Raw genomic sequence first — 27,919 nt, forward strand, 5'->3', positions numbered from 1 at the left:
GACACCTCTTCTATTTGGAGCTTTAAATCATCTTGATCTCTTGGTTTTATTCAAGCCAGAGATCCTTGAAGCCAATTCTGCGCCTAGCTTTCCTTTCTCGGGGTAAATGCATCCAAGGTGGATGTTTTTTACTTGTTGGTAATAACACAAATGAACATTTTTAATTCTTTAATGAGGTGAGAATGTTAAAACTATAATCTGTTTGGCAACTCTGTGAGACGGATGCAAGAGCCCTTCATACTTCTACGATATAATCACAGTAAATCGTGTGGCAAATATTCATTCTGGACTCAGTGTGATAATTCGATTGCAAGCAGCTCATCTAATAGGCTAATTTTGTTATCTCTGATACATCATGATATTCTCTCACTTTTAACCAGAGTTCTCAAGGTGATCTAACACGGCAATAATCCACAGGCATTTTTCATGCATCGATTAGATGTCACATGTTCATTATTTCTACAAATAATCTCAGAGTGTCCATTATCTTCCAAAATGTGATATATCTGTGTTTACAGACTTATCAGTGAATCAGTCTCAGTTCTTTGTGGTTTCCTTCCTCACACAATCCACTGTTCATATCAACTGGCATTAACTTTGCATTACATATTTTCAATTCTCTTATTGAACACAGATTTCAATGTATTGACAATGGTATGAAATGTCTAAACTATTTCTTTATGTTTTGTAAATTATTTGTAGTTTCTTCACTTCAATTTGTTTGGGATGGTCCAGTGTCTTACATTGTTATTTTTACTGCTTCTTTCATTTCATTTTTTGGTCATTAAGCATTTTTTATCAGACCTGTAAGGGAAGAAAGGTGTCCCCCATTGGGATGATATGTGTAGTTTGGAATTTTCTGTTTTGGGTCTCTTGACAAATCATGCAAGTCCTATAATGCCAGTCTTCACAGGGTGGGCTTTTTCTTAGGCACCAATGCCTACATGTATGCCCGGGATACAAATCTTGACTTTTGGATTTAATGGGTGTAAACAGATAAAGTTGTTATACTACATTCTGTAAAGTTAAATACCTTAGGTACTATTCTAGGAGTATAAAGCAACAGTTCAGCACAGGAATTGTTCTTTTTGTGTGGAGGTGTTTTTTTATTTTCAGGTGATCTAGTAATATTCTGTGTTCTTCCTCAATGTTACACTATTTGCTCATCAATCTGCATTTCAGGCAGCAGATTGTTTCTTCTCGCCGCAAACTGACTCTCTAGTTCTGGTTGTTTTGTGGGACATCATAGTTGTGTAATCATTGGAATTGTGGTTTAATCTCATTGTCTTCATTGACATAATACAAAATTCTCTTATATTTGTCTCTGTCACTTGGAGCTGTTCATACTTGGCAGCGAGTCAAGGAATGATGTCCTGCTGATGCTTTGGTTCCGACTTTATCCTTAAATTTGCGTAATCTCTGGTTAATGGTTTCTTTTTCGATGTTGGTTAAGATTACTTTTACAAGGAAAGCTTCTTTCACAATCACTACATTTATATGGCTTTTCTCCAGTGTGTATTCGTGTATGTTCTTTTAGATGATATTTTCTATTGAATCCTTTGCGACAAAAAGTACATATATACGGTTTTTCACCTGTATGTGTCCTATAGTGCTCAACAAGTCGTGACTTCTGAAAGAAGCTTTTCTCACAGTCAGTACATGCATACGGCTTCAATTCTGCCTGAGCTTCAGAGTGTGTCGGCATATGTCTAATGAGCTCTATCCTATTGCTGTAGCTTTGAGAGCATTCAGGACAAGTGTATGAGAACTTCTTCAGTGGTCCACTTCGAGTACCATTAATGAAGTGCAAACTGTTTAAATTACTCTCATGGTCCTTATAATGTGATATCCTTACTTCGGCCATTGCTTGATGCTCATTTAAATGTTTTAAGGAGCTTACATCATTTTCATAAGGGCGGGGGTTCGTTTCATGCATTTCATGGCAAATTTCCGGCTGTAGCTGGATCATACAGTTTGGTTCCTCGTTAGAACTCTGGAATGCAGCAGTTTTCTCTTCTTCTGATAAATCTATAATTGTCTCTCTAGTACAATCTTGTGACTCTCCAAGCTTCTTTTGAATGTTCAGAATTCCATCACCTACTGGATTTAAATGAGAGGTAGGCATTAGCATTCTAATCCTAGGAAACTGGCAATAAAAAATATTTTATTAATTTTGATTTCATAAACATGATTTTTACACAATATCAATATTTGTTGATATACTTTGCCGGATGGTTACACAGGAAACAATCATATTCAGAGCATAACAGGGGATCGAGTTCCTTGCCAACTGAGAATACAGACAGCTGAGATACATGTGCTGCGCTCATGCCTTCCTCTTGATTTGCGCCACTGGGAGAGGGTCTCATATGGTTCCAGCCTCAACTTAAAACTCGTTTACTCTCTAGAAGAGTACATTTTGCAGATACAGTGTCCAAACTGGCCAATTCACAGTATATAGCCAGCAAATAGACTGTACTAGAAATCATGGCTGGAACGTTCCATTACGTTTGGCCAAGATCTATGAAGCAGGTGGATATGCTCAAGACACAATAAATTGGGACAAAAACATAAAAAAAAAACTGGCATTTGACTTTAAAAATCACGAACAGAGCCAAAGAATTGTGGACATTCATATCAATAGGAAAAGCAGAGTCCTAACCGAGCCATAAATCATGGATTCTATGTCATACAAAGACAAAAGGTGTTTAACCTGTCAGCACATTCATACTACAGATAAAATCACGATTTGAACATAGAGGGGAGGTTCACATGTGCCTCAAACACTGTGGTCCACCTAATCATGATCTGATCTGAAATGCTCCATTGGTGGGTATGATGTAGGGGAAATAGCCAGGAATGACAAGAGCTAATGAATCGCCACCACGGCCATAAGTCACCCATGGTCAGAACAGTAGCTGAACATTCTTCGAGAACCAACCACAGCTTCCAGGAGCTAAAGTTTGGAGTATTAAAAAGGTAACCAAGACAGAAAGACTCGTGAATATATACGCACATGCAACGTATGATACATTGAGAGGTGTTCTGAGCAGTTGTCACTGCTTCTGCAGTACGTATCACAACAGTTAAACTTCCACTCTCTCCGCTCAGGTGCAGCAGCTGCAATAGTCCCAGCCCTATCAGCCTTTCAGAAGGAGTGGGGCAATACGTAAATTACTGGATTTGACCCTTTCTAGCCTATCACAGGCAGTGCCCCAATATGTGTCAGTGATACAGGTTAGGCTGAGAGCCAGTTACACTGCAGCCACACTGACGCTCAGCAATGTATTAATCAACCTTCTAGTTTTTAACAGTTTTATATAACACAACTGCACCAAAACAAGCAGCAGCATCCTTTACAAAGGAAAAACAGATGCATTCAACGAAGGACGCAGTGTGCGAAACACTCAGAACTAAAAAGTGGGGGAGGGACGCACAACAACGTGGGTGGGGTAAGGGGAAGAACAGGTCAGAACAGACTTGTGTGGCACATGGAGAGTGCGCTCACAGGTGGCAGATGGTCCCCCAGTCCGGACGGCTATCTAGGGACATGAACATGGGATGTAACCATCTTTGAACCAGTGCTACCAGCCTTGCACAGACACAGATTGGCCATGTGACGAACTCCATCCAACTCTTCTGACCGTCCAAAGGCATTCGGTCAGTATGAACGAATTAGGCCCCAGGCCTGCAAGCCCCACAAACACCAGCTTGATTTAAATGGCAATGCAATCATCACCAAAGTTCAGCACGCACTTTTTAGATATAGAAACGGTCTCCCTAGAGACTCTCATATACTCATATTTTAGAGGTGCTATTCTGGTGTATTTTTTCACAGCCCCTAGAAGTTGTGCACTGCAAGGGGTTGAGAAAAATTGTGCACTGAACATGAATACTTGGTTAATGGTACCGACATTGGTGGTTCTATTTTAGGATTTAGCATATATGATCTGGACTTTGCACTTCTTCTCTCATTCCCCTTCAAAGGAGGTGGGGAGGGTGCATGGAGAATGCATGGAACTAATGTACATTATGAAACCAGCATTGGAACAAGCCTAGCTGGATTGAACATCTCCTAGAAACAACAAAAATCACAGATGACTAGAGAAGCAGATCTGAGACATTTCACACAAGAAGACTAACGTGGATTTTCACACACCGGCCAACAAAGTCATCTATTGGTCATGAAAGCTTGCAACTAAATGAAAGTAAATTATACACATAACTTTAATCATAAATCCTTAAACGTTTTTGTCCACTGCTAAACCATTTTTAGATACGCTTGTAATTAACCATTACTAATATTTAAATTAAAGATAAACAGGCGTGATTTCTATGGATTTGGAACCAGACACTGATCCCATTTGTTGCCTGGTATTGGTACTTTCTAATGACACATAAACCTACTTGATAGAATTAAATGATTCTTTTGGACAAGAGTCGAAACCATGATCAGGACCCCGCTTGCCAGTAGCACATCTTAAGCGGCTAAGCACTAGACCACATCTATGGGTTTTCATTTATTTGTAAACAAGTGGAGATAAATACTTTACCTGCTGGGTCGAAGCTGCTTTCTATTATTTCACAGTCTGGTTGGTCTGTTGAATAGTTCTCGTCCTCTTCTTTTACGTTGACTATGATAACATCAGGGATACCTATATGGCCTGTTTATGAAAATAATGTACATTATTAAAAAGCACAGCATGCAATATTTAAAGATGTTCCAAGGGATACTCCCCCCATTCATGTCCCTTCAGAAGGTCACAACTGGGACTGGCAGACATGCCAGATGCTTCTGTGCTTTCGGTTCAAGGAGTCATTACAGAAAGGGGGGTCTAACTCGAGATCCACATCTCAGACTGCTGGCCTATAGGATTTGTGGCTGTGAGCGACGGGGAGCCGACTGCTCTCTACAAATAATCTTTTAATAATTCTGCTGTGGTTTTGTGCTTGCTGCCAGCAGAGTGGATATTTCACTCAAAAAATATTTCTCAGTCCTAAATTTGAAAGTAGCTCCCAGCTTGCTCCATCAGATTAACAAAGGAGATTTTCTTCCTCTAAGGCAATAAAATAGGCGCATAATGCCACACGGAGATTTTCTGGATGACTGCGATTATTTTGTACACAGACTGATAGACGGCACATCACTTTTCCTAAGGTTACTAGTGGGAATTGTTTAGCAACGTTTTTCTTAAGTTGCCAAATATTGCAAAATAAAGCTCCCAAGCGACCTTGAAAAATCATAGTAAATGCAGCAGTTTAGGTGGGATCTTGTCATGCTCTCTTCGAAGGGGGGGGGCGGGGGCACAGGGCAGATTAGGGCTAAGGGCCACCACCATGGTGGCAGCAGTCGTTTGTCACTGGTGTCCTGGAGCCCGTCATACTACGGCTCTGCAAACTGGGCCAAATGTACCCTTTCTGGACCGGACTCTCACGGAGGCGAAGGTGAGCAGTCGAGGGTGTCTAGTGAGGGGACAGATACTTAGACCTCAAACAGCCTAACAACAGACATAATAAAACACTGTCCAGGCCACTGCTTGTCCTTTTAGTAAATAAAAATAACTTTAATATCACAGCAGAACGTAATAATTCAAACTTAGAGCATCACAGTCCATATAAGATTTTTCAAACTTCTTGTTCGTAAAGTAACAACATTGGATTTTCAGACTGGGCACTCGCCTAACGGGATTGAATGATGACATCCCCTGGACCAATCTAGCACTTTCTCTATCCACGCGATGACTACAACTATGATGATGGCGTAATTCAAGTGCTGGACTGATCTTTAACAAACAGGAGATTATCCAATAGGAAATTACTATCCATACTAACAGGCTTTCACACTAACTGATCTGCGTTTTAATTTTATTTTTCCATACGCGCTCGTAATTACATACATACCCACTGAACGTATTCAGTGATAGTCGAAATAATGTAATAACACAACTACTCTTCCGCTGCACAAGAGGACGTCAGAAGCCAGTTTTTCACTAAGTGAGGCTTTTAAATTAAGACGAGAACCAGTTGCTATGTTGTTGATTTGGCAGGCCCATAGACGATAACAGCAGAAAGAGAAGGCAAGGGAAATATTCCCATCCCTCGCTCCTAGTACCCCCCTTTCTTGGATGTCATATACTCCTGGGAAGTGGTCCATGGTGACGTGTTTAGGAAACAACACTTTTGGCGTCTCCATTGATTAGACTGTCAGTGCCTCCCCCTTCTTCCACTGCCTTTGAGGCGCGTCTCCAGGTTGAACTGTACCCATACATGTTTTCACTGTGAACGGTAACCTTGTGTTAAGTATAGTATCCTGATATGTTGATAATGATGACCGGGAATGATGCCCGATGGTCTTCTTAGACAATAAAAAATATATTTTATGGGGTGACCTTTAGCTAATGCGTTCTGAGATATGATTGATCAAAGAAGGCTACAAACTGAATTTTTGCATTGCCCAATACATTCCTCCCTAGACAGTGGGATCACGATGTTTTCAATTTAAGATTCTTTTATATGAATCTTTTGATAATTTCACATGAATATATACTGCCCCTTGACATCACTACGCTCATCATTATATATCCAAATCACAGAGAGAAGGTGAACATTGTATTGAACATACCTCATATGCGTAAGATACAAAAGAGCGGCGCACTCCTCATATGGAAATCGCTACTGTCATCGTAATCAAAAACAGTAGTCCATATCCATTAATACAGCATTTATATTGCTTCAGTGGTACACAGATGCTCTTTCAAAAATCGACTTCAGACATTCAGATATGTGATGTTTCTTTTTTACTTGAAATCAGTATCACGCAAACTTCTTATACGTCATATCATCACTTTATATTCCATAATTTGTTTGTCACTTGTTTGTACATATAATAATTTTATCACAAAGGATATATACATTGTTGTGCATTTCCTTGATTCACAGGTGCAGCTGTTGTGCTCACCCTTTATGGAAGTATTACTGTTGGTGCCTCATTTGCATGTCCATTTACATTATGAAGACTGACGCATCACCACGCCTGGCATTTCTTATTATATTGTTTTTTAGTCGCAGCTGTCTTAGATCTTTCCAAGAAGCCTCGAGTTGAATATCTTATTCGATTTCTTGAGGGTAACTGATTCCATGAAACACGCCTGTGCACATATTATCAGTACGGTTTGGTGTGACCCTGCCGCTATCACAAGAAGCAGAGTATATTATTTACACATGGTGTTGGTTCCTTTTCTTGTATCACAAACATATTCACAGTCATATAAGATTTATAATAAGGATGTTGGATTCTAGATCACGCTGTTTATTCACCCTTATGTTGCTGAACCATTGATTGTATCATATTTTTTACTTCATTTGAACTCTTCCGTGTTTATATGTTGCAGAGTGACAAGCGTACATGCACTGATAAAAGTCTAAACACCTACTTAAGAGTAGCAACAGGCAGAAACACGTTGACGCCTTGCGTATATTCGGGTTGAAGAAATAGCCCCATTGTTTTTAATCCTACCCTTCGGTACAAAAAAAAAGATACTTGTAGTTCCACCAAGAGGTAATAACCTACCTAAAGAGCTTTTCTCTTGCAGAGGAGTAAAAACCCACACCATAAACTGTGTTTATGGTGTGCGAAGGAACACTATAATGAAGCATGCCACCTAAGCTTGGGTGAGGATTTTCGTCATAAGACGAAGCATGCCACCTAAGCTTGGGTGAGGGTTTTTGTCCTAAGAGACATAGATTTCTTCAGCCACAAAGACACAGTTACAAAAAAGGCAATGCTGCACACCCCAAACGTAACCTTCACCCCTTGAGACAGTCTGTTTCCTGGGTGTAGTCAAAATATGTTAAATGTTCATATGAAAAACACAATAAATTTCCGATCTTGATGTAACAGGATATGTTATGTTTATTCTTTCATAATCATATGAGTATCCAGTTTTCACAACGCAGCCGACGCGCGTTTCGCCCAACGGGCTTTCTCAAGGCTGCATGCAAATAAGAAAAAAGAAGAAAGAAGAAAAAACAACGTATCTAATTTTCTGTATTTACAGAGACATACACAATATTTTTTCAGCTGTGTTATGCCTTACAATCTAATGTGAAACAGATCCATAAATAGTCATCCAATTTGAAGGGATAGAGTTCCCCAAGGGATAGAAAGTAATCCGCTTCCTTGTGTGATTAATAGAGAGATAGATCCCGACAGGCTCCCCAAGTGGATAGAACGGAAGTCCAAAAAAACCACTAAATCACTAAATGCTACTGTCATAAATTATCAAAATACGTAATTCATCTTACACCGAGGAAGATAGTGCGTGTTAATGGATGTGCCCGTGTTAAGTGTAAATATCCGAACAGTCATTGGTGCCTATGTACTCCAAGTCATATAAAATAAGGTGATGACGTCTCACCTTGTACGTTTCAATATTATTGTTCCTGTTAGGTGTATGGGAAATTTCCAAACTTATACCTAAAAAGTAGCATTGTAATGTACTATAACCATTGACAATATAACCCGAATGATAATCGTCAAAACATCTATTGAAACAGTCTATATTTCTTACCTAGTTCTCACCAAAGGATCCAGTAAAACGTGACCCAAGTCGAGCACTGTCAATATTTCTTCGTATTTGTGGTCAGTCACATGTAGTCAAGGACCAGGATCCGTCCCCTCTAAATTCAAAGTGTCATGAAAAAGATTTTTTTATTTTATACTATTGTGTAGTGTCAGGGTCATCATTTAGTGATGACCACTTAAATACTGTGTGCATGAGCAATTAGAGTACTGAAAATGTTCGCTGTCATCCAATAATGGTCGTAATATTTTCCGCACCTGTTGTATGCTAGGTATCTACATATCAAACCGACAGTTGTGTGACTATTTCATTCCCCAAAGTAATTCAGCTTATGCATTAAAGTCCAAATGCATATGTCAATATATGCGTGTTCATGACAACGCGCTTCGTAACACTTCAAATGTTTCCGTGACACTGTTTGTAACGCGAGCGGAAATATATTAATGTTCCTGACACCGCGCTTCGTATCACTTCAATTATTACCGTGGCACTAACCATAACGCACTCACCTCCTTCACATTATAGATTCTCCCGCATGTCCCTGGGCGTTCGTCAACCAAATGCTTCCCGCCATTGCACTGTTTAAATGGAAATTGTCAACACAAAAAACGGACTGACACCTAAAGCGACCAGGTTCAAAGTAAGCAAACTGGCGGCCATATTGCAACAATATCGCAGTGTGTGTAATATGTCTAAACACCGTCCTCTTGTTTGACGTCTCAGATTCCTTCAATATGTTATTAATCGTGCATTCCTGTTCATATATTATATATTCAAGAAGAGACCCGACATCATCACCATAGTGTCATTCAGAAAGGCGAGAAAGCATGGTATAACATAATAGGTAGCTAAAGTCAGAAATAGAAAGGACAGGTAGCAGCAGGTCAAATGAGATAGGAATCCTGGCGCCACAGCATGTCACAGAAATTATTTTGTTTTAAAAGTCCGTCACAACATAATTGTAGTTAACTATAATATTGTACATATTCCATTGTTATAGTAATGATAGGTGTTGGTAGATAAAATACCAACCTATGAACTTATAATTATCATTTATAGTACCTGACACATAGATCTACAGAAATTCAAAAAGTTCCTTATCGATGTTGATCCCATGTTCAACTGCTCTGAGGGAAACAATCCGTGCTAGGGGTAACACTTTGAGACAATCCTTGTGCCCCAGCTTTATTCCAAAAACGCGTCAAAGGACATGGTTACCAGCAAAACCGAAAGGGTTTTTTAAATGCGGTACCTGTAATGTTTGCCCTTTTGCGCTGAATAAAACCACGTCATTCAAATACAATTCTGAAAGAACACACCTAGTTAACGATTTCATTAATTGCAACACGAAATTCGTTATTTATTGTATTATTTGCATTTGTGGAAAAATTTACGTTGGCAGCACCATTCGACCATTAAAGGAACGGATACAGGAACACCTAAGAGCCATTAGAAATAATAATTTGCAATATCCGTTAGCCTTACATTTCAATACCACACATAACCATACTGAATCGATCAGAATAACTTTTCATGGTCTTGAGGTAGTACTGCCACACCCGAGAGGTGGCAACAGGATTAGTATGCTTAGACAAAAAGAATGTAAATGGATTGTTTCCCTCAGAGCAGTTGAACATGGGATCAACATCGATAAGGAACTTTTTGAATTTCTGTAGATCTATGTGTCAGGTACTATAAATGATAATTATAAGTTCATAGGTTGGTATTTTATCTACCAACACCTATCATTACTATAACAATGGAATATGTACAATATTATAGTTAACTACAATTATGTTGTGCCGGACTTTTAAAACAAAATAATTTCTGTGACATGCTGTGGCGCCAGGATTCCTATCTCATTTGACCTGCTGCTACCTGTCCTTTCTATTTCTGACTTTAGCTACCTATTATGTTATACCATGCTTTCTCGCCTTTCTGAATGACACTATGGTGATGATGTCGGGTCTCTTCTTGAATATATAATATATGAACAGGAATGCACGATTAATAACATATTGAAGGAATCTGAGACGTCAAACAAGAGGACGGTGTTTAGACATATTACACACACTGCGATATTGTTGCAATATGGCCGCCAGTTCGCTTACTTTGAACCTGGTCGCTTTAGGTGTCAGTCCGTTTTTTGTGTTGACAATTTCCATTTAAACAGTGCAATGGCGGGAAGCATTTGGTTGACGAACGCCCAGGGACATGCGGGAGAATCTATAATGTGAAGGAGGTGAGTGCGTTATGGTTAGTGCCACGGTAATAATTGAAGTGATACGAAGCGCGGTGTCAGGAACATTAATATATTTCCGCTCGCGTTACAAACAGTGTCACGGAAACATTTGAAGTGTTACGAAGCGCGTTGTCATGAACACGCATATATTGACATATGCATTTGGACTTTAATGCATAAGCTGAATTACTTTGGGGAATGAAATAGTCACACAACTGTCGGTTTGATATGTAGATACCTAGCATACAACAGGTGCGGTAAAATATTACGACCATTATTGGATGACAGCGAACATTTCCAGTACTCTAATTGCTCATGCACACAGTATTTAAGTGGTCATCACTAAATGATGACCCTGACACTACACAATAGTATAAAATAAAAAAATCTTTTTCATGACACTTTGAATTTAGAGGGGACGGATCCTGGTCCTTGACTACATGTGACTGACCACAAATACGAAGAAATATTGACAGTGCTCGACTTGGGTCACGTTTTACTGGATCCTTTGGTGAGAACTAGGTAAGAAATATAGACTGTTTCAATAGATGTTTTGACGATTATCATTCGGGTTATATTGTCAATGGTTATAGTACATTACAATGCTACTTTTTAGGTATAAGTTTGGAAATTTCCCATACACCTAACAGGAACAATAATATTGAAACGTACAAGGTGAGACGTCATCACCTTATTTTATATGACTTGGAGTACATAGGCACCAATGACTGTTCGGATATTTACACTTAACACGGGCACATCCATTAACACGCACTATCTTCCTCGGTGTAAGATGAATTACGTATTTTGATAATTTATGACAGTAGCATTTAGTGATTTAGTGGTTTTTTTGGACTTCCGTTCTATCCACTTGGGGAGCCTGTCGGGATCTATCTCTCTATTAATCACACAAGGAAGCGGATTACTTTCTATCCCTTGGGGAACTCTATCCCTTCAAATTGGATGACTATTTATGGATCTGTTTCACATTAGATTGTAAGGCATAACACAGCTGAAAAAATATTGTGTATGTCTCTGTAAATACAGAAAATTAGATACGTTGTTTTTTCTTCTTTCTTCTTTTTTCTTATTTGCATGCAGCCTTGAGAAAGCCCGTTGGGCGAAACGCGCGTCGGCTGCGTTGTGAAAACTGGATACTCATATGATTATGAAAGAATAAACATAACATATCCTGTTACATCAAGATCGGAAATTTATTGTGTTTTTCATATGAACATTTAACATATTTTGACTACACCCAGGAAACAGACTGTCTCAAGGGGTGAAGGTTACGTTTGGGGTGTGCAGCATTGCCTTTTTTGTATATGTTTAACATCTTGGGAATTTAATATTCTTTGAGATGAATATTACTCTTGGTGGATGAGTATGTGGCGTCGTGCTAGCACCCAATACTACTGCGAATAACAATTGATTGCATTACGGCTTGAACTACACGATGTGCAGGTCCATTTAGCATATCCACTGCATAATCTATACATACACAAAGACACAGTTAGCAACATTCTGCCGACGGTATTTTCAGATCTGAAGTACCTTGGGTGTTGTACACATCTGTATATCAAGCAAGGGACCTTGCCATCCAAACATGCATTCACTTTATAAAACATAATTTATGAAAAATCTTTGTGCAGTCGAACAAACTCTGAACACCCATGACACAGCTTAGGTATGAGATGTTAAAAAACAGAAATACAGAATTAGTATGTGTGACAGCAATACAGAATTTAGTGAAAAGAAACTACTTTTATGCCTACTGCGCTAGTCACTGATGAGGTAAATACATTCTGGGATACTGTGGATGAGCGGGAGGTAAACCTTTGAAAGAGTGAGCTCTGCATCAAGTTATTTGTTCTGCAGCAAAGATCTGTCATGTCATTTTAGCTTTCAAAACATCAAATGTACAAGTTCTAACAAATTATCTAGACGTTCCCAAAATCCACTGTACTATTCTGGCCAAGATTTCCACTCCTACCAACAGTTATGTGTGAGCGTAAGACTAATTTTACCCACTATCAACAGGTATCAACAGCATTCCCTTAGTTATTGTATTTCTTGTTTCATGCGAGGTCGTCTCTACCAACTCTTCTATTTCTTGTATCATTGTCCCCCATGCCCACAGCACTTCAGGGAGTCGATCATCCCTTCGGGTCTTCCTCATATGATTTTCTTCTACCATTGCCAATTCTTTTAAATCTTTCTTCCATTTGTCCACTTGTGGGCCCTGTGGGGACAACCAGTGGATCGCTATTCTCCTCTTGGCTATCGTAAGACCCAAAACCAGGAAGCCTCTAGTAGTTTTTCATTTGGAATTTTTAGGGATTAAGCCAAGAAGGCATGTCTGCACCTCTGAGGCTATTGCCCAACCCATGATTCTATTCAGTTGTTCTAGAATCTCGGCCTAATATTTTTGTATTACTGGGCAATGCCAAACCACGTGGATGAAATTGGCTTGTGCATGCTGGCAACAAGGGCATTTGGGGTCTCGAGATGGGTTGATGGCGTGAAGCCTCTTGGGCGACAGATAGGTCATATGTACTATATTGTATTGTATTTGTTTGAATCAATTACAGATTGAAACTTTGCGGACACTTTCGTGGATCTTTCCCCGGTCCCTCGCAGACATCATGTGCTCACTGACCTCCTGCCACTTTTCTTCTACTACAGGGGCTTAGTCGTTTCATCCTCTCGAAGTGTCCTGTATAAGTGAGAAACAAGTTTTCTCCCACCCGCCATAGCAATTACGGTAACCAATGTCTGCGCTGGGGCAGGGGCTTGGGCTTCCGGAAACGATGGCCAGGGGTGGCGGGGGCTGTATCTGCCATTTTAGCATATTGGAGGAATTGACCCGTCCCTCATTCAAACGTGTTGTCTGCGTCTTGGTAAGTAATGAACCTATTCTCTGGGTAGAGGTCAGAAAACTTTAAACAGTCCCCTTCTTTCCATTTTTCGACGTACATGTCACGTTCTATGTAAGCAAACTGTGGCATGACCCAGATGTCCCTCTCAGGTGCATAGGGTACCCTCTTAATAAGTCGTTTAGCCGTCCTATGCCAGACTGTGCCCATGAGCCCGATTAATGGGGGATACTCCCCCTCCCGTTTCTAATCATTCCAGAGGAGCGCACCCAAATACTTCCTACCGTAGGAGCCCTTTAACAGGGCGCGCTCCCAGGAGGGATCTGTGTCCAACCACGCTATGGCAATTGGGATGCTAAATAATATATCTCTAGGTCCGGAATTTCGAGACCCCCCTTGCCTCACTGTCGTTTCAACACCTCTTCGCTCACCCTGCATCTTTTTCCGTTCCAAAGCAGCTGGATGAGAAGCCTATCCAAGTCCCTGAATACCTTATGTGGTGTTTCATAGAAGGAGCCTTGCATAGTGTACACACACCTAGGTAATATCACCATTTTAATTAAAGCAATTTTTTTCATCAGGGATTATTTTAGGGTGGTCCAAAACACTATACTCCCCCAGAGGCCTTTTATTATCCTTGAGTTTGTGGAACGTGGAAGGTATCTTTGTCTCTGGCCACTCAGATCCCAAGATATCGCACCGAATCCAAATCCCGCAGGAGTTCCAACGCTAGAGACCGAGGGTTCATTCCCGCCTACCCCATTGGGTATAATTGTGATTTTTGTCTGTTGATGCATAAGCTAGACGCCTCCTCAAACCGCCCCAATACCCGGAGCAGCAGTGAAACCGATAGGGACGGGCGTTGCAAATAAACCAAGGCATCATCCGCATACATCGACACTATGTGTCCTGTTTGGCCTATCCGGATGCCATAGCCCTGCAGCTGCGCCCGGAGGCAGCACGCCAGTGGCTCCATCGCAAGAGCAAATAGCAAAGGGGACAGGGGACAACCCGGTCTTGTGCCCCTATGGAGTGAGAACACCTCCGATACAAACCGTCCTGTCCAAACCCTTGCCATGGGCTTCGTATATAGTAGCTTAACCCAGGCTACAAACTCCGATCCCAGACCCATTGTTAGGAGGATCTGCCAGAGATACTCCCAACGGACCAAGTCGAACGCTTGTTCAATTGGTTGGAAATTTGTATTGAGATGAGGAAAAACACAATCGCTTCAGTATTTTAAAATAAACAATGATCGGTAGGGCAGTTCCCCTTCGTTGATGTTGGTCAAAAATCCCCTATGAAGCTGTACCTCTGATGCAGTTATTACCCTGCATATTTTTTTGAAGCAAACCTGAGATGGAAACAGCGCTTCTTCATCGAGACACTGTTGGCACATAGGTAAAGTTAAGACTGGCAAGAGGGGGGCATTGCTCTTCAAAATATTTACTTTAATCAGGGACCTGTGCAGTCCCTTTATTATTTTATTCCTAGTTGCCCATCTGGTCAAAAGAGTTTTATGTTAAAAAGGTATCAGCCCAAACTTGGGGCATTATATAACAAATATTTGATGTATACAGACAATATCACACTTGTTGATTAAACTCTTGATTGGCTCACAAAGCCCTCGCTCTCTTTGCAATTAACCAACTTGTATAGAGCTAAGATGTACGACATGGGCAGGCGCCGCTTCAAAGACATGGCGACACTTCGCCCACTTCTCTTTTGGGCCCGCCTTTGGAGAACACCGGAACTCGCTACCTATGCAAAAGCTTTTGCAGAAGTATTGAGTCTGGACACCAACAGGAGGGTTAAGTGGATCTCTAATATCAAGGTGTTAATGACAACTCTTGGCCCTAAGGAATCCTGGGATACCCAAAATCCACCAAGTAAGACGGAACTTAAACTCACTTATTGGGGCTGAGTAGATGCCAGAGATCTTAGTTGTCCAAGCATGGGAAGATCTGAAGAGAGAGGGCATTATACATTCAATTCAGAATGGGTCACTCCCAGTCCAAGAATTCACTGCGAAATGGCGTCCCCCATACCAGACCACTGAAGAATGCCCTACATGCGGGGCGCACAAAGAAAGCATTGCGCACCTTATGTTTGCCTGCCCAGGGTACGCGAACGCCAGGTCTAGGTGGCTTGAGCCAATCTGCAAACAACTAGGCACTTGGGATCATCGAGTAGCTCTACGCATATTAAAATCTGACCGAGAAGCCTCTTTGTTTGTGGTCTCGCCAAGTTCCTAGGCCGTGCCTGGATAATTAGGCACAGTGCCAAACGAAGGGCGATGTAACATGATCCAGAACCTTTGTGAGCATGCTCAGCGAATATGAGGAGATGGAATTTGTAATTTTAAATCGCTGCAGACTGACCCCAAATAAGGTATCAAATACCCTCGCTTTTAATTATATTTTAGAGTTCTAATCAATTTAAATCGAAACACACAATTCAAGGTGAAATAGCTTTATATTCAGATTGTTTTAATTCATGTGTTGCTATATTTATTAATCTAAATAATTTTTACTCTTTCTCTTTTTATAAGGATAGAATGTTTGATGCTTTTATGATACTTGTGATCGAAATAAAGGTATTTGAACTGAACATTAAATTAACCAACTAAGTTTGAAAAATAGACCAGGCAGTCAACTAACATAAAACCAAAGTAGAGTTCAATATAATGTATAACACAGTGCAAATGTATACTACCGTGCCTATATGTTCCGAAACCACAAAATGCAATATGTGACATGAAGTCCCCATACCAAAACACCCAGATTAAAATGTGTTAAGAACCAGTAACTTCTACTACCTAGGCCACAAGTGTACATTGACTGGAGCGGTTTCTCCAGGAGGGATCCAACTCCCAGGACAATACCTAATCTGGTGTTCCCGCACCCGGGTTTCCCAGGTGCGGGAACATTGGATGTTTTTACTGGCTGGAAAATCCAGCTTTGGGATTGGGCTACGATGGGCAATGCTGCAAGTCCCCCCAGCTTGGCTCCTGCTCGACCCCCTTCTAATGCATAGGGGGAAAGTGTAATGCCACATCCACGTCTTCCCTCTGTCACCCTCCAAACCCACCTCCCCATCTCTCTTAACCAGCACCAGCCCTACAATCTAATTTACCGCCTGCCCAGAAAGTGCTAAACCCCTGGAATAGGATATTCCATGGGGAATATCGCCCAGAAAAGTGTTCTGCATTCCGTCCATCCATTGTGTGTCTTTTGAAGTTCATCCATAGGACAGTGCCTTTGGATAGAGGTCTGAGATCCAATATTGGTCTTAACGAACCGTCTTTTTTGGGAATTAGAAAGTATAGTGAATATACTCCTGTTCCGTGTCGTTGTAATGGGACGAGTGCTATAGCTCCTTTTGTTAGAAGAACTTGTACTTCTTGTTTGAGTAGATGTTTGTGTTTCTAAAGACAGTTTGTGAACACGAGGGGGGATGTTGGGAGGGTTGCTTGCGAGTTCTGGGCAGTAACCATGTTGGATAATATCCAACACCCATTTGTCTGTTGTTATTGACTGCCAAATGGGTAGAAACTGATGTAGTCTTCCCCCGACAGGTGATGAATGTTTGGGGGAATTGATATGAAGTCACTGTTTGTTAGTGGAGGGTGGGGCAAGTGTTGGTGTACCCAGTGCTTTAAATGGGAAAAAATGAGTGCAGGTACTCAATAAAATAGAGGTCTGGCAAGTGGGCGGGGCTAGTGGCGGGGCTAAGGGCAAGATATGATCATACATAATGACTTTTGTACTAGTTGCAGCACATATTAAAACACACAAGAAATGTGTTTATGTCAATAAAACAGATTAACTCATTACACATAATGAAAGCCATGATGGCATTTTCACCGGAATGTCGCTGCGCACCTGATTGACAGTGCAGGGTCTGTCTAGAGATCCTGTCCTGTTAATCACAGTGTGACACAAGCCCTTTCAAACCCCTGAAGTTTGGGGACATTCAATGGGTGCTGCAACTCTGCAAAGGCTACTTCACGGCTCAGTTCATTACAAGCTCCTCGGAAGCAGAACGGCATCCGCCCTGCACTGGAGGAGAAACCTAACCTGCGCCTGCCGTGCCGTGGATCATGGTACCGGTACTCTCCCTGGCCTCAGAGAAGTGCTGGTACTGACGGCAAAAAAAATCAGAAGTGCCGGTACTCAGTACCGGTGAGTACCGACCCATTTAAAGCACTGGGTGTACCTCTACCTCTTCCTTTGAAGTTGTCACTTCTATATCCAGCTCTATAAAATCCTCTAGAAGAAGGAGACTGTGCCTGTGCTTTATATGAAGATGTGGAGGCATCTGTGGTAGTATTTTTGCAGCTCCCTCTGTAGAAGGAGCGACAAAAGGAACCGCTATTGGACGGAGGCTGAAGGGCACCCATTGATTTTGCCACTTCTGTGTCCTATTTCATCTTTTCTAGCAATTGGTCTGTTTGAGGTCCAAAAAGGTGTTCTTTGTCAAACGGTGCATTAAGAATGGGTTGTTGAACCTCTGGTTTAAAAACAGAAATTCAAAGCCATGCATGCCTCCTTGGTAAAATGCTCTAGCTGCAATATCTGCAGCGTCTAAAGCACAACTAATGGATGAATTAGAAATGCACTATTTCTTGCCTTTTTTCCTGTGTTCTTCTGGAAGATATTGTAATAGTTCTTCCATCTAATCCCAAAGTGCCTCATCATACCTAGCTAACAGCCCTCGAGGGTTGGCTACTCTCCAATGATTGGCTGATTGAGCAGCTGCTCTCTTTCCAGAGGCCTCTATTAACTCTGATTCCTGATCAGGAGGAGGGGCTTCTCCTGAGCTTTGTGAAATTGCTCTTTTACGTGTGTTTGAAACCACCAAGGAATCCAAAGGTAACGGACCCTTAAGAAATACAGGGTCAGATGGAGGAGCTTTGTGTTTTTTATTTAGTCTAGGTGTAAAGATACGTGACCTAACAGAATCTTTAAAGATATTGGCTGCATGCCGCATCATGCCCTTTAATATGGGCAAAGACTAAAGATTTGAAAAGGAAATCCTCTTCTAGGTATACTTTATGTAAAGTGACCCCATGATAAGGGGCTGCTCTGGCAAATAACTCTTGATCTGTGTTACCATCATCAGGAGGGGAAGGTTTGGCTGGATACAGATCAGGATCTCTGTCTCCTGGTGGATCTACCTTGTAGTCAGGTATCTGTTCATCATCGTCTTGATTATCAGCTGTATCTGGATCTATATCAGGAGGCCCTGGAGGTGTAATGTGCAACGGGTCTGATGCTGGTATGACAGGTGGTGGTGGAGAGGGTGGTTTTAGGAATGTTAAAGGACTAGTCTATGTCCTTTTTCTTCTTCAGAGGTATGCTATACTCAGTGTCAATCTTCCTTTTGGGAGGTGGTATCACTAGCGTAGTGGTAATGTGTCCAGTTTCAGGGTTAATATGGTTTGTGCAGCTGGTGCAGCATTTTCTCCAGAATCGGCTCCGGTGGCTTCAAAGGAGCATCTTTGTCTTTCGGTGCTGAAATTTTCGGCGCTGAGCTGGATTTGTCCTTTTTATCTTTTCATCTCGGTTTGAGCCCGAAGAAGAAGACTTGACTTTCTGTTTTGGTGCGGAGGCAGAAGGTGGGACGTTGAAATCAGAGTCTCGGTGCTTACCATGGCCTGATGGCAGTGGCGGCCCAGTAGCCTTTGGCTTGGTCAGAGTGTGTTTCGTGGGCAAAGGGGCTTTGTTAGTCACAGCACCCTGTCCAGATGGAACGTCGTGGGACTCGAGCTCGATCTCCAACTCTGAGTCCGAGTCCTGAAAGTAAAAGGCCTCTTCCTCTTCTTTTGCTGACACCGCCATCTCTTCTTGTTCAGCCTCTTCGCCGAAGATATCGGGAGTTTCTGTGATAGACTGTCGCTGCATGTCTCTGCGTCGAGCACGACGGTCTCTGAGAGGCTTTTTCAAACGGAACGACGATGCGCATCGCAGTCTTCTTCTTTATGCTCAGGGGAGAGACAAAGGTTACAGACCTTATGAAAATCGGTGTGCGGGTATTTAGAATGGCACCTAGGACAGAATTGGAATGGCGTCCTTTACATTGGCGGAAGACTCGATGCAGGATCTTCAAGTGGAAACTGGAGAAGATCTAGGCCCGAAGGCCCAGGTCAGAGTTTTTTTTAAGGATAGTGAAAGTTTTCCGAAGTTCTTCAGCACGCAGAAGATAGTAACGCGATCGAAAACAATACCGATGAGGGTATAGTGAATTGCAAAACAAAGAGATCCCGAGTGACGGTTTCGAATCGGAGCGCAGCAATACACATCTTAACCAGATAGCGGAAAAAAACGATCTAACAATGGAGTCGATGCCCATGCGCAGTATCACAGAAAGGAGGAGTCACCTTACCTCGTGACTGGAAAAGACTTCTTCGAAGAAAAACAACTTGCAAACATCCAGACCCAACACTAGATGGCAGGAGTATGCAAAGCATGTGTATCTACAGCACACATGCCTCAAACACATAATTTCGGTCCACATAGCATCCTTTCACATAAATCCGCATTATGGGTAATCAGGAGGTTACAGCCTGAAATGTTCTAGTACAACACATGGTGCAATAAAGCTGGCTCAGACTCGATCTATCCAGAGATGATAGCAGCCCTTCTTTAAGATGTCGTCCTATATAGTGCATTTAAAACGAAATAAGATTGCATGAAATAGCGGTGTGAAATGTTTTTCATATATCGATCTAGCACACTCTCAACAAATGTTAGACTTGGATCAGACTGCAGCATCAGTTCTCGTGATCCGCAGTACGTTCCTTCCAGCACCAAAATATCAAAGGCCCCAAACAACTTACAACGACAGGTCAATTCTATGTCCAATGCTGAGGCAATTATAACGGAGAGTGACTGTCATCTGTGAGCAGCCAAGGCTCGATGAAGACTTAACTACTGTCCTCCACAATAGTCGGACAGAATCTGCCGCCGCAAGCTAGATGGGAACTGGTCTTTCTTTCCATCTTTTACATTTGCCTACGAGGGGCATCACTCAGGGAGGGGCACGCCTGGGTCACAACAGTAGCTGCTCTCTTTCAAATCTTCATATTTTATGAACTTGTTCAGTTTGGACCGATGCAAAGCAAGTTTCATATCAACCCTGGTTTACGGCCACCTGCAGGCAGTCCAGGAAGGTCCTGATCAATGGTAGCCATGGCTCGTTACATTTCTAAGAACAGTGGCCCGGGACTAGGTGCATTCACCGACAGACTCCAGTGCTGAGAAGGAAAGTACCAAGGAGCTGTAGGCTTTTGTAAGTGATGGGTAGTAAATACCATCATTGTTCCCATCGTGGCTTTCTACCCTTGCAGTGAGCGACTCATCTTTTTTCTTAAGAGGACTTTCACAGGTATTAAGAATGTTTATTTTTTTTCTTAAATTGTTTTTGATGAAATTACTGCCAAGGCTACTACACTTTTATTTTTCCAAGTGAAGGCCAACACTGGCAGAGATGAATCTTTAATAATAATATGAATAATAACTGCTTGCCTTTACGGAGATCTATATACCACTAGTGCACGAAGCATTTAAATAAAGTCTGCGGCTATTGACAAATGGAATGGTCCTCAATTTACCAAGTTTTGAATCGATCGATGGCTGACATTGCCTTGCCAGGATTAGAGCCTGTGATCTTTAGATCTCAGCTGATACAAGCGGTGACCACTGACGCTTCCAGACAACTTCCCAGACTTCGAGGATCTGGAACAGCACAATTCATATTATCATTTGAACCGCTTTTAGCCACTGCTTTGATACTTTCTGTAATTAACTATTTCATACACAATAGTCACAATCTAGGAAATGATGATTACTGTAAGGACACAAGGCAGGAGGATGCAATGTATCGCGTCAGTAACATTTTTACAAGGGCTTATTTTTAACAGTAGAAGGTGCAAAGCAGAAAGGAGAAGGCTGTAGCATCAAGTAAACTCTGGTGAGGACAGCTGGTCCCCGTTTCTGGAGTGCAATGCGGTGTAAGTTACAGACCCTGCACATCCATTCTTCATTGCCTGACTCTCTTTGAGCTGCCCCTTCCATCTTTGCTACCACTCAGCTCTTCCTCCCTACAGTTCACAGAACAATCTTTTTTTTTAATCTCTTACTGAAATAATACCCCTATCGCACAGTGTAGGAAAGTGCCACTTGTTGACATGGTCGCCCTCCACTGTTTGCCTGGTACCTGATGCAATTTTGACAGACGTGCACTGAGTTCCTGCTATCCAGGTCCCCAGTGCCAGATCTCTTGCCCTAAAAACTGTACAATTGTTCCCTCAATTGGCCGGACCGTTAGCACCCCGGTACGTCTCTAGTGAATGGTACCTCGAGTACCTGGGGCATGGGTACTACAGAGGGTCCCTAAGGGCATCAGCATGTATTGTGCCACCCTAAGGGACCCCTCACCTAACTCATGCAGCCTGCCACTGCAAGCTGATGTCTTGGTGCAGATAAAAATGAAAACATGACAAGGCACACGTCCCTGTGTGCCAAGCCTGCAGATACTGCAGGCAGTGTAGGTAACCCAACCCTACAGCAGGACTTAAAGCCCTAAGGCAGCGTGCACTATGCTACCTGTGTAGGCATATCCGCATGAGCAAATATGCTCCTGTAATGTCTAAGTCAATTCTTAGATATCACAAGTCAACAGGAAAGCCATTTTGAGTAGACGTGCTGGACACTGGTAAAAATGAGTTCCCCAGCTACATGATGGCTTCACTGAAATCTATGGTGCATGGTATGGAACACATTGAAGTAATAAACTCACACTGATTGCAGTGGAGGATTTATTAATACGTGCACCCAGAGGACACCTTAGAGGTGCCCCCTCAAAACCTACCAGCCTCTAGTGTGCTGGCTGGCTGGTGTCGATGAGCTTGCCACCACAGCCAGGTTTCTGACTCCCTGTAGGTGAGAGCATACGAAATGAGGGCAGAAACAAAGCCTGCTACGGCCGGAGGTCATGTCACCGCCTCCAAGTAGGATGGCTAAGTAATCAGCATATCAAGGTAGGAGGCTTCAAAGGCCCCTGCCGCCTTTGATATGTGACCACAGCTTCCCCATCAGGGAAAATGCCATCTTCCTGCCCTCTGCCCATTTAGCAGCAGGACATGCGGGAAATTAGATATGCAGGGAGGCATGGTGCACTACCAGGTCAGTTACACCTCTAACATTAGTGGCCCTCCTTTAGGAAAATTCCCCCATCTTGGTGATGGCAGAATCAGGAACTCTGGGAACAGGGTTATGCCCACATCCCATAGGAAGTGGTCGTATAAGGGGTTTGCTGACCGCAAGGGTATGTAGCCATTGGCTACCACCCTTCACTCTCCTTAATGCACCTGAGCCCCACAGCCCGGGGAGAAGTGGAACAACAGTGTACCGACGTGCCCAAGCATCTAAAGGACGGAGCCACCATGGGTTCAACTGGGGTGCCCCTCCCCCCCACACCCCAGTCACAGCTTGCTGCCTCTTTTTCCCAGGAATGCGTTGAAACCAACAGGGCACCAGACGCCGAAAAGCACCTCTGCACCCGGATGCCCCAGAGCCTACTGAGGTGATCTGGTGCTGCTACCTTGGACCTTGCCCCATACTTAACTTAACTCCAGAAGTTTGGTCCTGTAAGTCGCTGCTAAGTACCCGTATGCAGTACATGTGTTTTTCCTCATAGGAAAACATTGGCGCATTAGAGACAGTACAAGTGTTTTTACCTGCTTTCAAAACTGCTATTTTAAAAGGTAACAAAGTTCTTGGTGTCAAAAATTCTATAAAATATGTGGTATTTTTCTATATTGGTGTGGAACTCCTTATGGAGAGTGTGTGTATCATTTATTGACTATGCGGGGGCTCCTGTTGCAGTTGCTGTTTGCCGTTGGGGAACTACCCGGCCATCCTTTGCTGACCCTGTCCTCTGCTGCTGCCCACTGTGTTGGTCTCCCCTCGTCACCGCCACTCCAACAACGCGGCTGACGAGAGGGGTGGACCACAGGTTCCAGGAGGCTCAGCGGCGCTAAGCCGTCAGCGGGATTCTCGCGCCAGGCGGCGCTTGAAATTGAGGAGCGCCCCCGCCTCGCGGGCACGCGCGTGGGCACCGCCGGGCTAAGCCCGGGCAAAGGGCGGGCCGTCTGTGGCCGTCAGGGGCCAAAGGAGGCCGGGCCGGGCCATACCCCTTTCATCTTAAACACAACCAGCCCAGGAGGATGTCCTCTCCAGGACTTTGCAAAGTGACTGCCAGGGAAGGGGGCTGCAACGCAGGGACATTGGACAAGTACTTCAAACCTACCAAAGAAGATGTAGGTAAGGAAAAATCACTGGAGAAACGCAGGGCTGAGCGGCGGCGCTCCATTGATTCCATGAAGAATACGCCCCTGCCAGAGATCATCCCGTATCCCATTACCCAAGAGGATGGCACGCCCCCACTTAGTTTAAAACCTCTGACCCCTGAGGACTTTCCTCTTTTATTGCGGGACATCCCCACCTCCCCTGAGTTGGCCCCTGGAAAACTCCCAGATATAACCCCTTCTGGGACTTGTCCTACTCTTGTTAATCTGGTCACCCAAACCCCACCTTCGCACGCAGCCAAGAAAAGCAAGCACAAACAAAGAGTTGAGGTAGAGTTGCACAGGCCCCCACCGAGTAAACGTAGTAAAAAGTCAACGGGGGGCAGGGGGAAAGTCAAACCGTCGTATCTAGACTTCGGAAAAAAACACACACTTGTACCCCAGCCTGGGAGGGATAATAAGATTGCTCCCACTGCTCTTCTCTCAAAGGTCTCTAGTCCAACTAGAACCCCTATTCCAAACATCCCAGTGGCTGATATACCTAACCCTTCTACAGCTATAGGGAGCCTAGACTCGCTACTGCGTTCTCTTCTACAGCCCATTAGCGATAGTCTGATAAAAGTAGAGAGTAGGCTCACCTTATTGGAAACAGCTTTTACTAATCTGAACACCTTAGTTAGTAAGCAATCCAATAATATGGAACCCCATCCCTCCGCAGGAAACCTTACTAAAAAGGGAATTACGAAGGGTAATAACAAAGTCTCCCCCCAGAGCGCGACTACTGCCCCTCCTTTACAACCATTAATGGCTGTTTTAGACCATGCACCGCGCTGCAATGTATCTAATAGGCCCAGAGAGACACTGAATTCTGCCTCTCAAAGTTCCCATTCGGGGACTATTGACGGCAACCTAGAAGCTGGTGGTATCTCTCTACCCTCCCCGGGTCGGCCGGCGCCAAGTCCACGGAGACCAGACTTGCCACCAGAGGCTAATAGTCTAACGGTGGTCCTAGCAGGCGTCCCCCGTTTAAGACTAGGGGAGATCGAGGATTACCAATCACTAAAACACAAGGTCATTAAATGGCTGAATTGGAATCGACCCCTACCGTCCCATTTTAACAATGAGATTATTATGGTAAGAAGGGTCCCCTGGTTAGGTAAAACTAGGAAATCAATAATAGGGGACTGCATCCTGACAAGTTTTAAGGACCCGGGCACTGTGCGGCACATTTGTAAAGGAATAAATAGGTCACTGGACTCTACTATCCAGACCATGCCAGTATCCTTTTTCTTCCCCCCTACCCATATGCATCATATCCCGACACAAGATGAATGGGTGAGGGTGGAACATAGACATAGATACAGGGATCGTGTACAACGTCCAAATTTTCAAGTGCAGGACAGGCCCTACTTCCATTTTAATCGTTTTAATTGCCTGAATGGCTTGGACGGGGTCGATTGACTCCCTAGTTACAAGCCAATGGCTGTGGATTGTGGTGTTTGCAGTTCTCCTAAGCTACCTACCTCGACTGCTGTTGAATTGGACGGGCCACTGAACAATCGGGCTGTCTTGGATAATTTATTGGCCCATAATGTTACCAACGCCCTTGGAACTTCAATTGACACGTCATTGGTGGAGAATGTCCGCAGCAGACCTTTTGATCTACCGGCCCCTACTGTTAGCATCACGTTAGTATCCCCGATTTCAGTGGAGCCCGGAATTACACTTTTTAACACTATCACATCTCAACCCATGGCCACACAGCCTACCACTGTCAAATCCCCAGTTGTATGTGAGGACGTAACATTAACGCCACAAACTAACTACAGGCAGACCACCAGTGTTAAGCATCTAGGCAGGCCAAGCGGTTATGATCTGTCTATCCTTAGCTGGAACGTTGCAGGCATTGAATCAAGACTGTCTGACCCCCAGTGGGTCCAGCTATTGGACGGCAAAGATGTCATTATGTTTCAAGAGACTTGGGCTATAGAGAATGTGTACCTAGAGGGCTATCATTGTTTTAGTGTACCCGCCTCTAAGTCCGCTCACGGTCGAGCTATGGGAGGACTTTTTATTGGGATCAGAATATTGGCTGGTGGCACTTTTAAGGATTTATCATTCGGGAACCCAAACATTCAGGTTCTCGAATATAAACGAAAGACCTTGATTTATTTAATCAATTTTTATAACAATGATTTTAATTCGACACCAAATAGGAACTACGCAGCACTTTCTAATTTATTGGTACACCTTGATACGAACATGAACATAGGCCCAGGCGAGAAGTCAGGGATCCTTATTGGGGGTGATTTTAACGCAAAAATTTCAGGTAAACACCAATCAGAGGACAAAAGTTGCCCCGATCTAGTAGATCGCAGAGGTATTGAGCTTGTTAAGATTTTAAATGAACACATTCTCAGTAATGTCATGGAAGCAAGCCAATCCCCAAGGTTGACCCGCGCCCCCACGTTTAGAGGGAGAGATTCAAAATCGACGATTGATTTCATTTTTACATCCCCCCACCTAACAGACTGTGTCACTGATTCAAATGTGGTAGAGACCCTATATGGAGATCACAATCCCCTTACAGTCACCTTGTATTTGGGCCCTAGCCCAGTATATGCTAAATTCAATGGCGCAAGAGACATCACGCCATCGGGTGACGGTCTCCGTCTTAAATGGAAGAGAATTGACTGTGAAGCCCTACTTGACCGCGTAAAGAACGATCACCCAGCATTGGTAAACTCCTGTCTATCAATGGATGGGGATTGCCACAGAATAGTTAACGATTTTGGTAAATTTTGCGTGGCAATTAAAAACTATTTGTTAGTCCCTATACCCCCTGAGACGAAGGACCCTAGATGGTTCGATTCGGCTTGCTCTACGGTAAATAGGGAATGATGTAGGGCATTAACCACCAAACCAAGGAACACAGCGGAGGTACAAACAGCCAGGAAATTTTATAAACAAAAAATAGCTGAAAGGAAGGCGGCACTTTTGATGGAACAGTGGGAGTCCCTGGTTGATAGCGCCAATTTGAAGAGCAGCGGGCAATTTTGGTCCGCTGTTAGGAAAATGCGCGATATGGGTAAAAACTTATCCCCTATTGGCTGCAATATAACTGGCCCTACCTGGGAAGACCACTTCTCCAATATTTATGCTGCTCCCACTGAAGAAATAATCACCCCGGATCTGAGACAGTTGGGAGATTTACGGTTTGACCTCTCTGAGGTGGCGATAGCCATTAGAGAGAGCCTTGGTAACAAGGCCCCTGGACCAGATGGCCTACCTATAGACTTTATAAAACACAGCTCAGATTTATGGGCACCAATTTTATATAATGTTTTTAATAGTTTGTCAAGAGCGCCCATCCCCGAGACGTGGTCTCTTAGTATTATTGTTCCAATTTATAAAAAGGGCGACAGGTCAGACCCAGCAAACTACCGACCAATTTCGCTTTTGGACAATACTCTAAAAATACTCGGGCGAGTTATTTACAACAGGGTGGTAGAGTGGGCTGAAGATTCTGACCTATTGGATCCATGTCAGATGGGATTCAGGAGCGGGGTGGGCACGGTCGAGCAATGCTTGAATTTAAAATTAATAATTGATAAGTATACCGTCGCCCGATCGTCTCCTATATACCTCGCTTTCATGGATCTCTCATCCGCATTCGATTTGGTAAACAGATCAAAATTGTGGTCAATGCTTCTCAGTTATGGATTGGACGAGCCCTTAGTACACTTCTTGGCACATCTCCATACCGATCTCAGGGCACAAGTCAGGATTGGGTCGGGAGGAGAAGTTTCTGGTGCTATAAAAATTGGCAGGGGGGTCAGACAGGGATGCGTTTTAGCACCCCTGTTGTTCATCATTTATATTAATGGCATAGCAAAGGCTTTAAAAC

At 43.1% G+C, this 27,919-nt stretch overlaps 1 protein-coding gene across 3 annotated transcripts in view; it reads right to left on the bottom strand.

The window, feature by feature from the left end:
- Nucleotides 1-155: 155 nt before the first annotated feature.
- LOC146783124 (uncharacterized) overlaps nt 156-27,919 on the bottom strand; it is a 181,884-nt gene continuing 154,120 nt past the window's right edge. For 2 of the 3 annotated variants that reach the window (XM_085638827.1, XM_085638825.1), the window contains exons 6-7: nt 4,554-4,664; nt 156-2,100 (exon numbers count right to left, since the gene is read on the bottom strand). In XM_085638827.1, the coding sequence (XP_085494953.1) occupies nt 1,424-2,100; nt 4,554-4,664 (788 nt within the window). In that variant the 3' untranslated portion in view covers nt 156-1,423. The remainder of the gene's footprint in view (nt 2,101-4,553; nt 4,665-27,919) is intronic. The other variant, XM_085638826.1, reaches the window with a different exon arrangement.

The sequence above is a fragment of the Triturus cristatus genome, chromosome 12 (genome assembly GCF_964204655.1).
Source record: "Triturus cristatus chromosome 12, aTriCri1.1, whole genome shotgun sequence".
Taxonomy (NCBI): domain Eukaryota; kingdom Metazoa; phylum Chordata; class Amphibia; order Caudata; family Salamandridae; genus Triturus; species Triturus cristatus.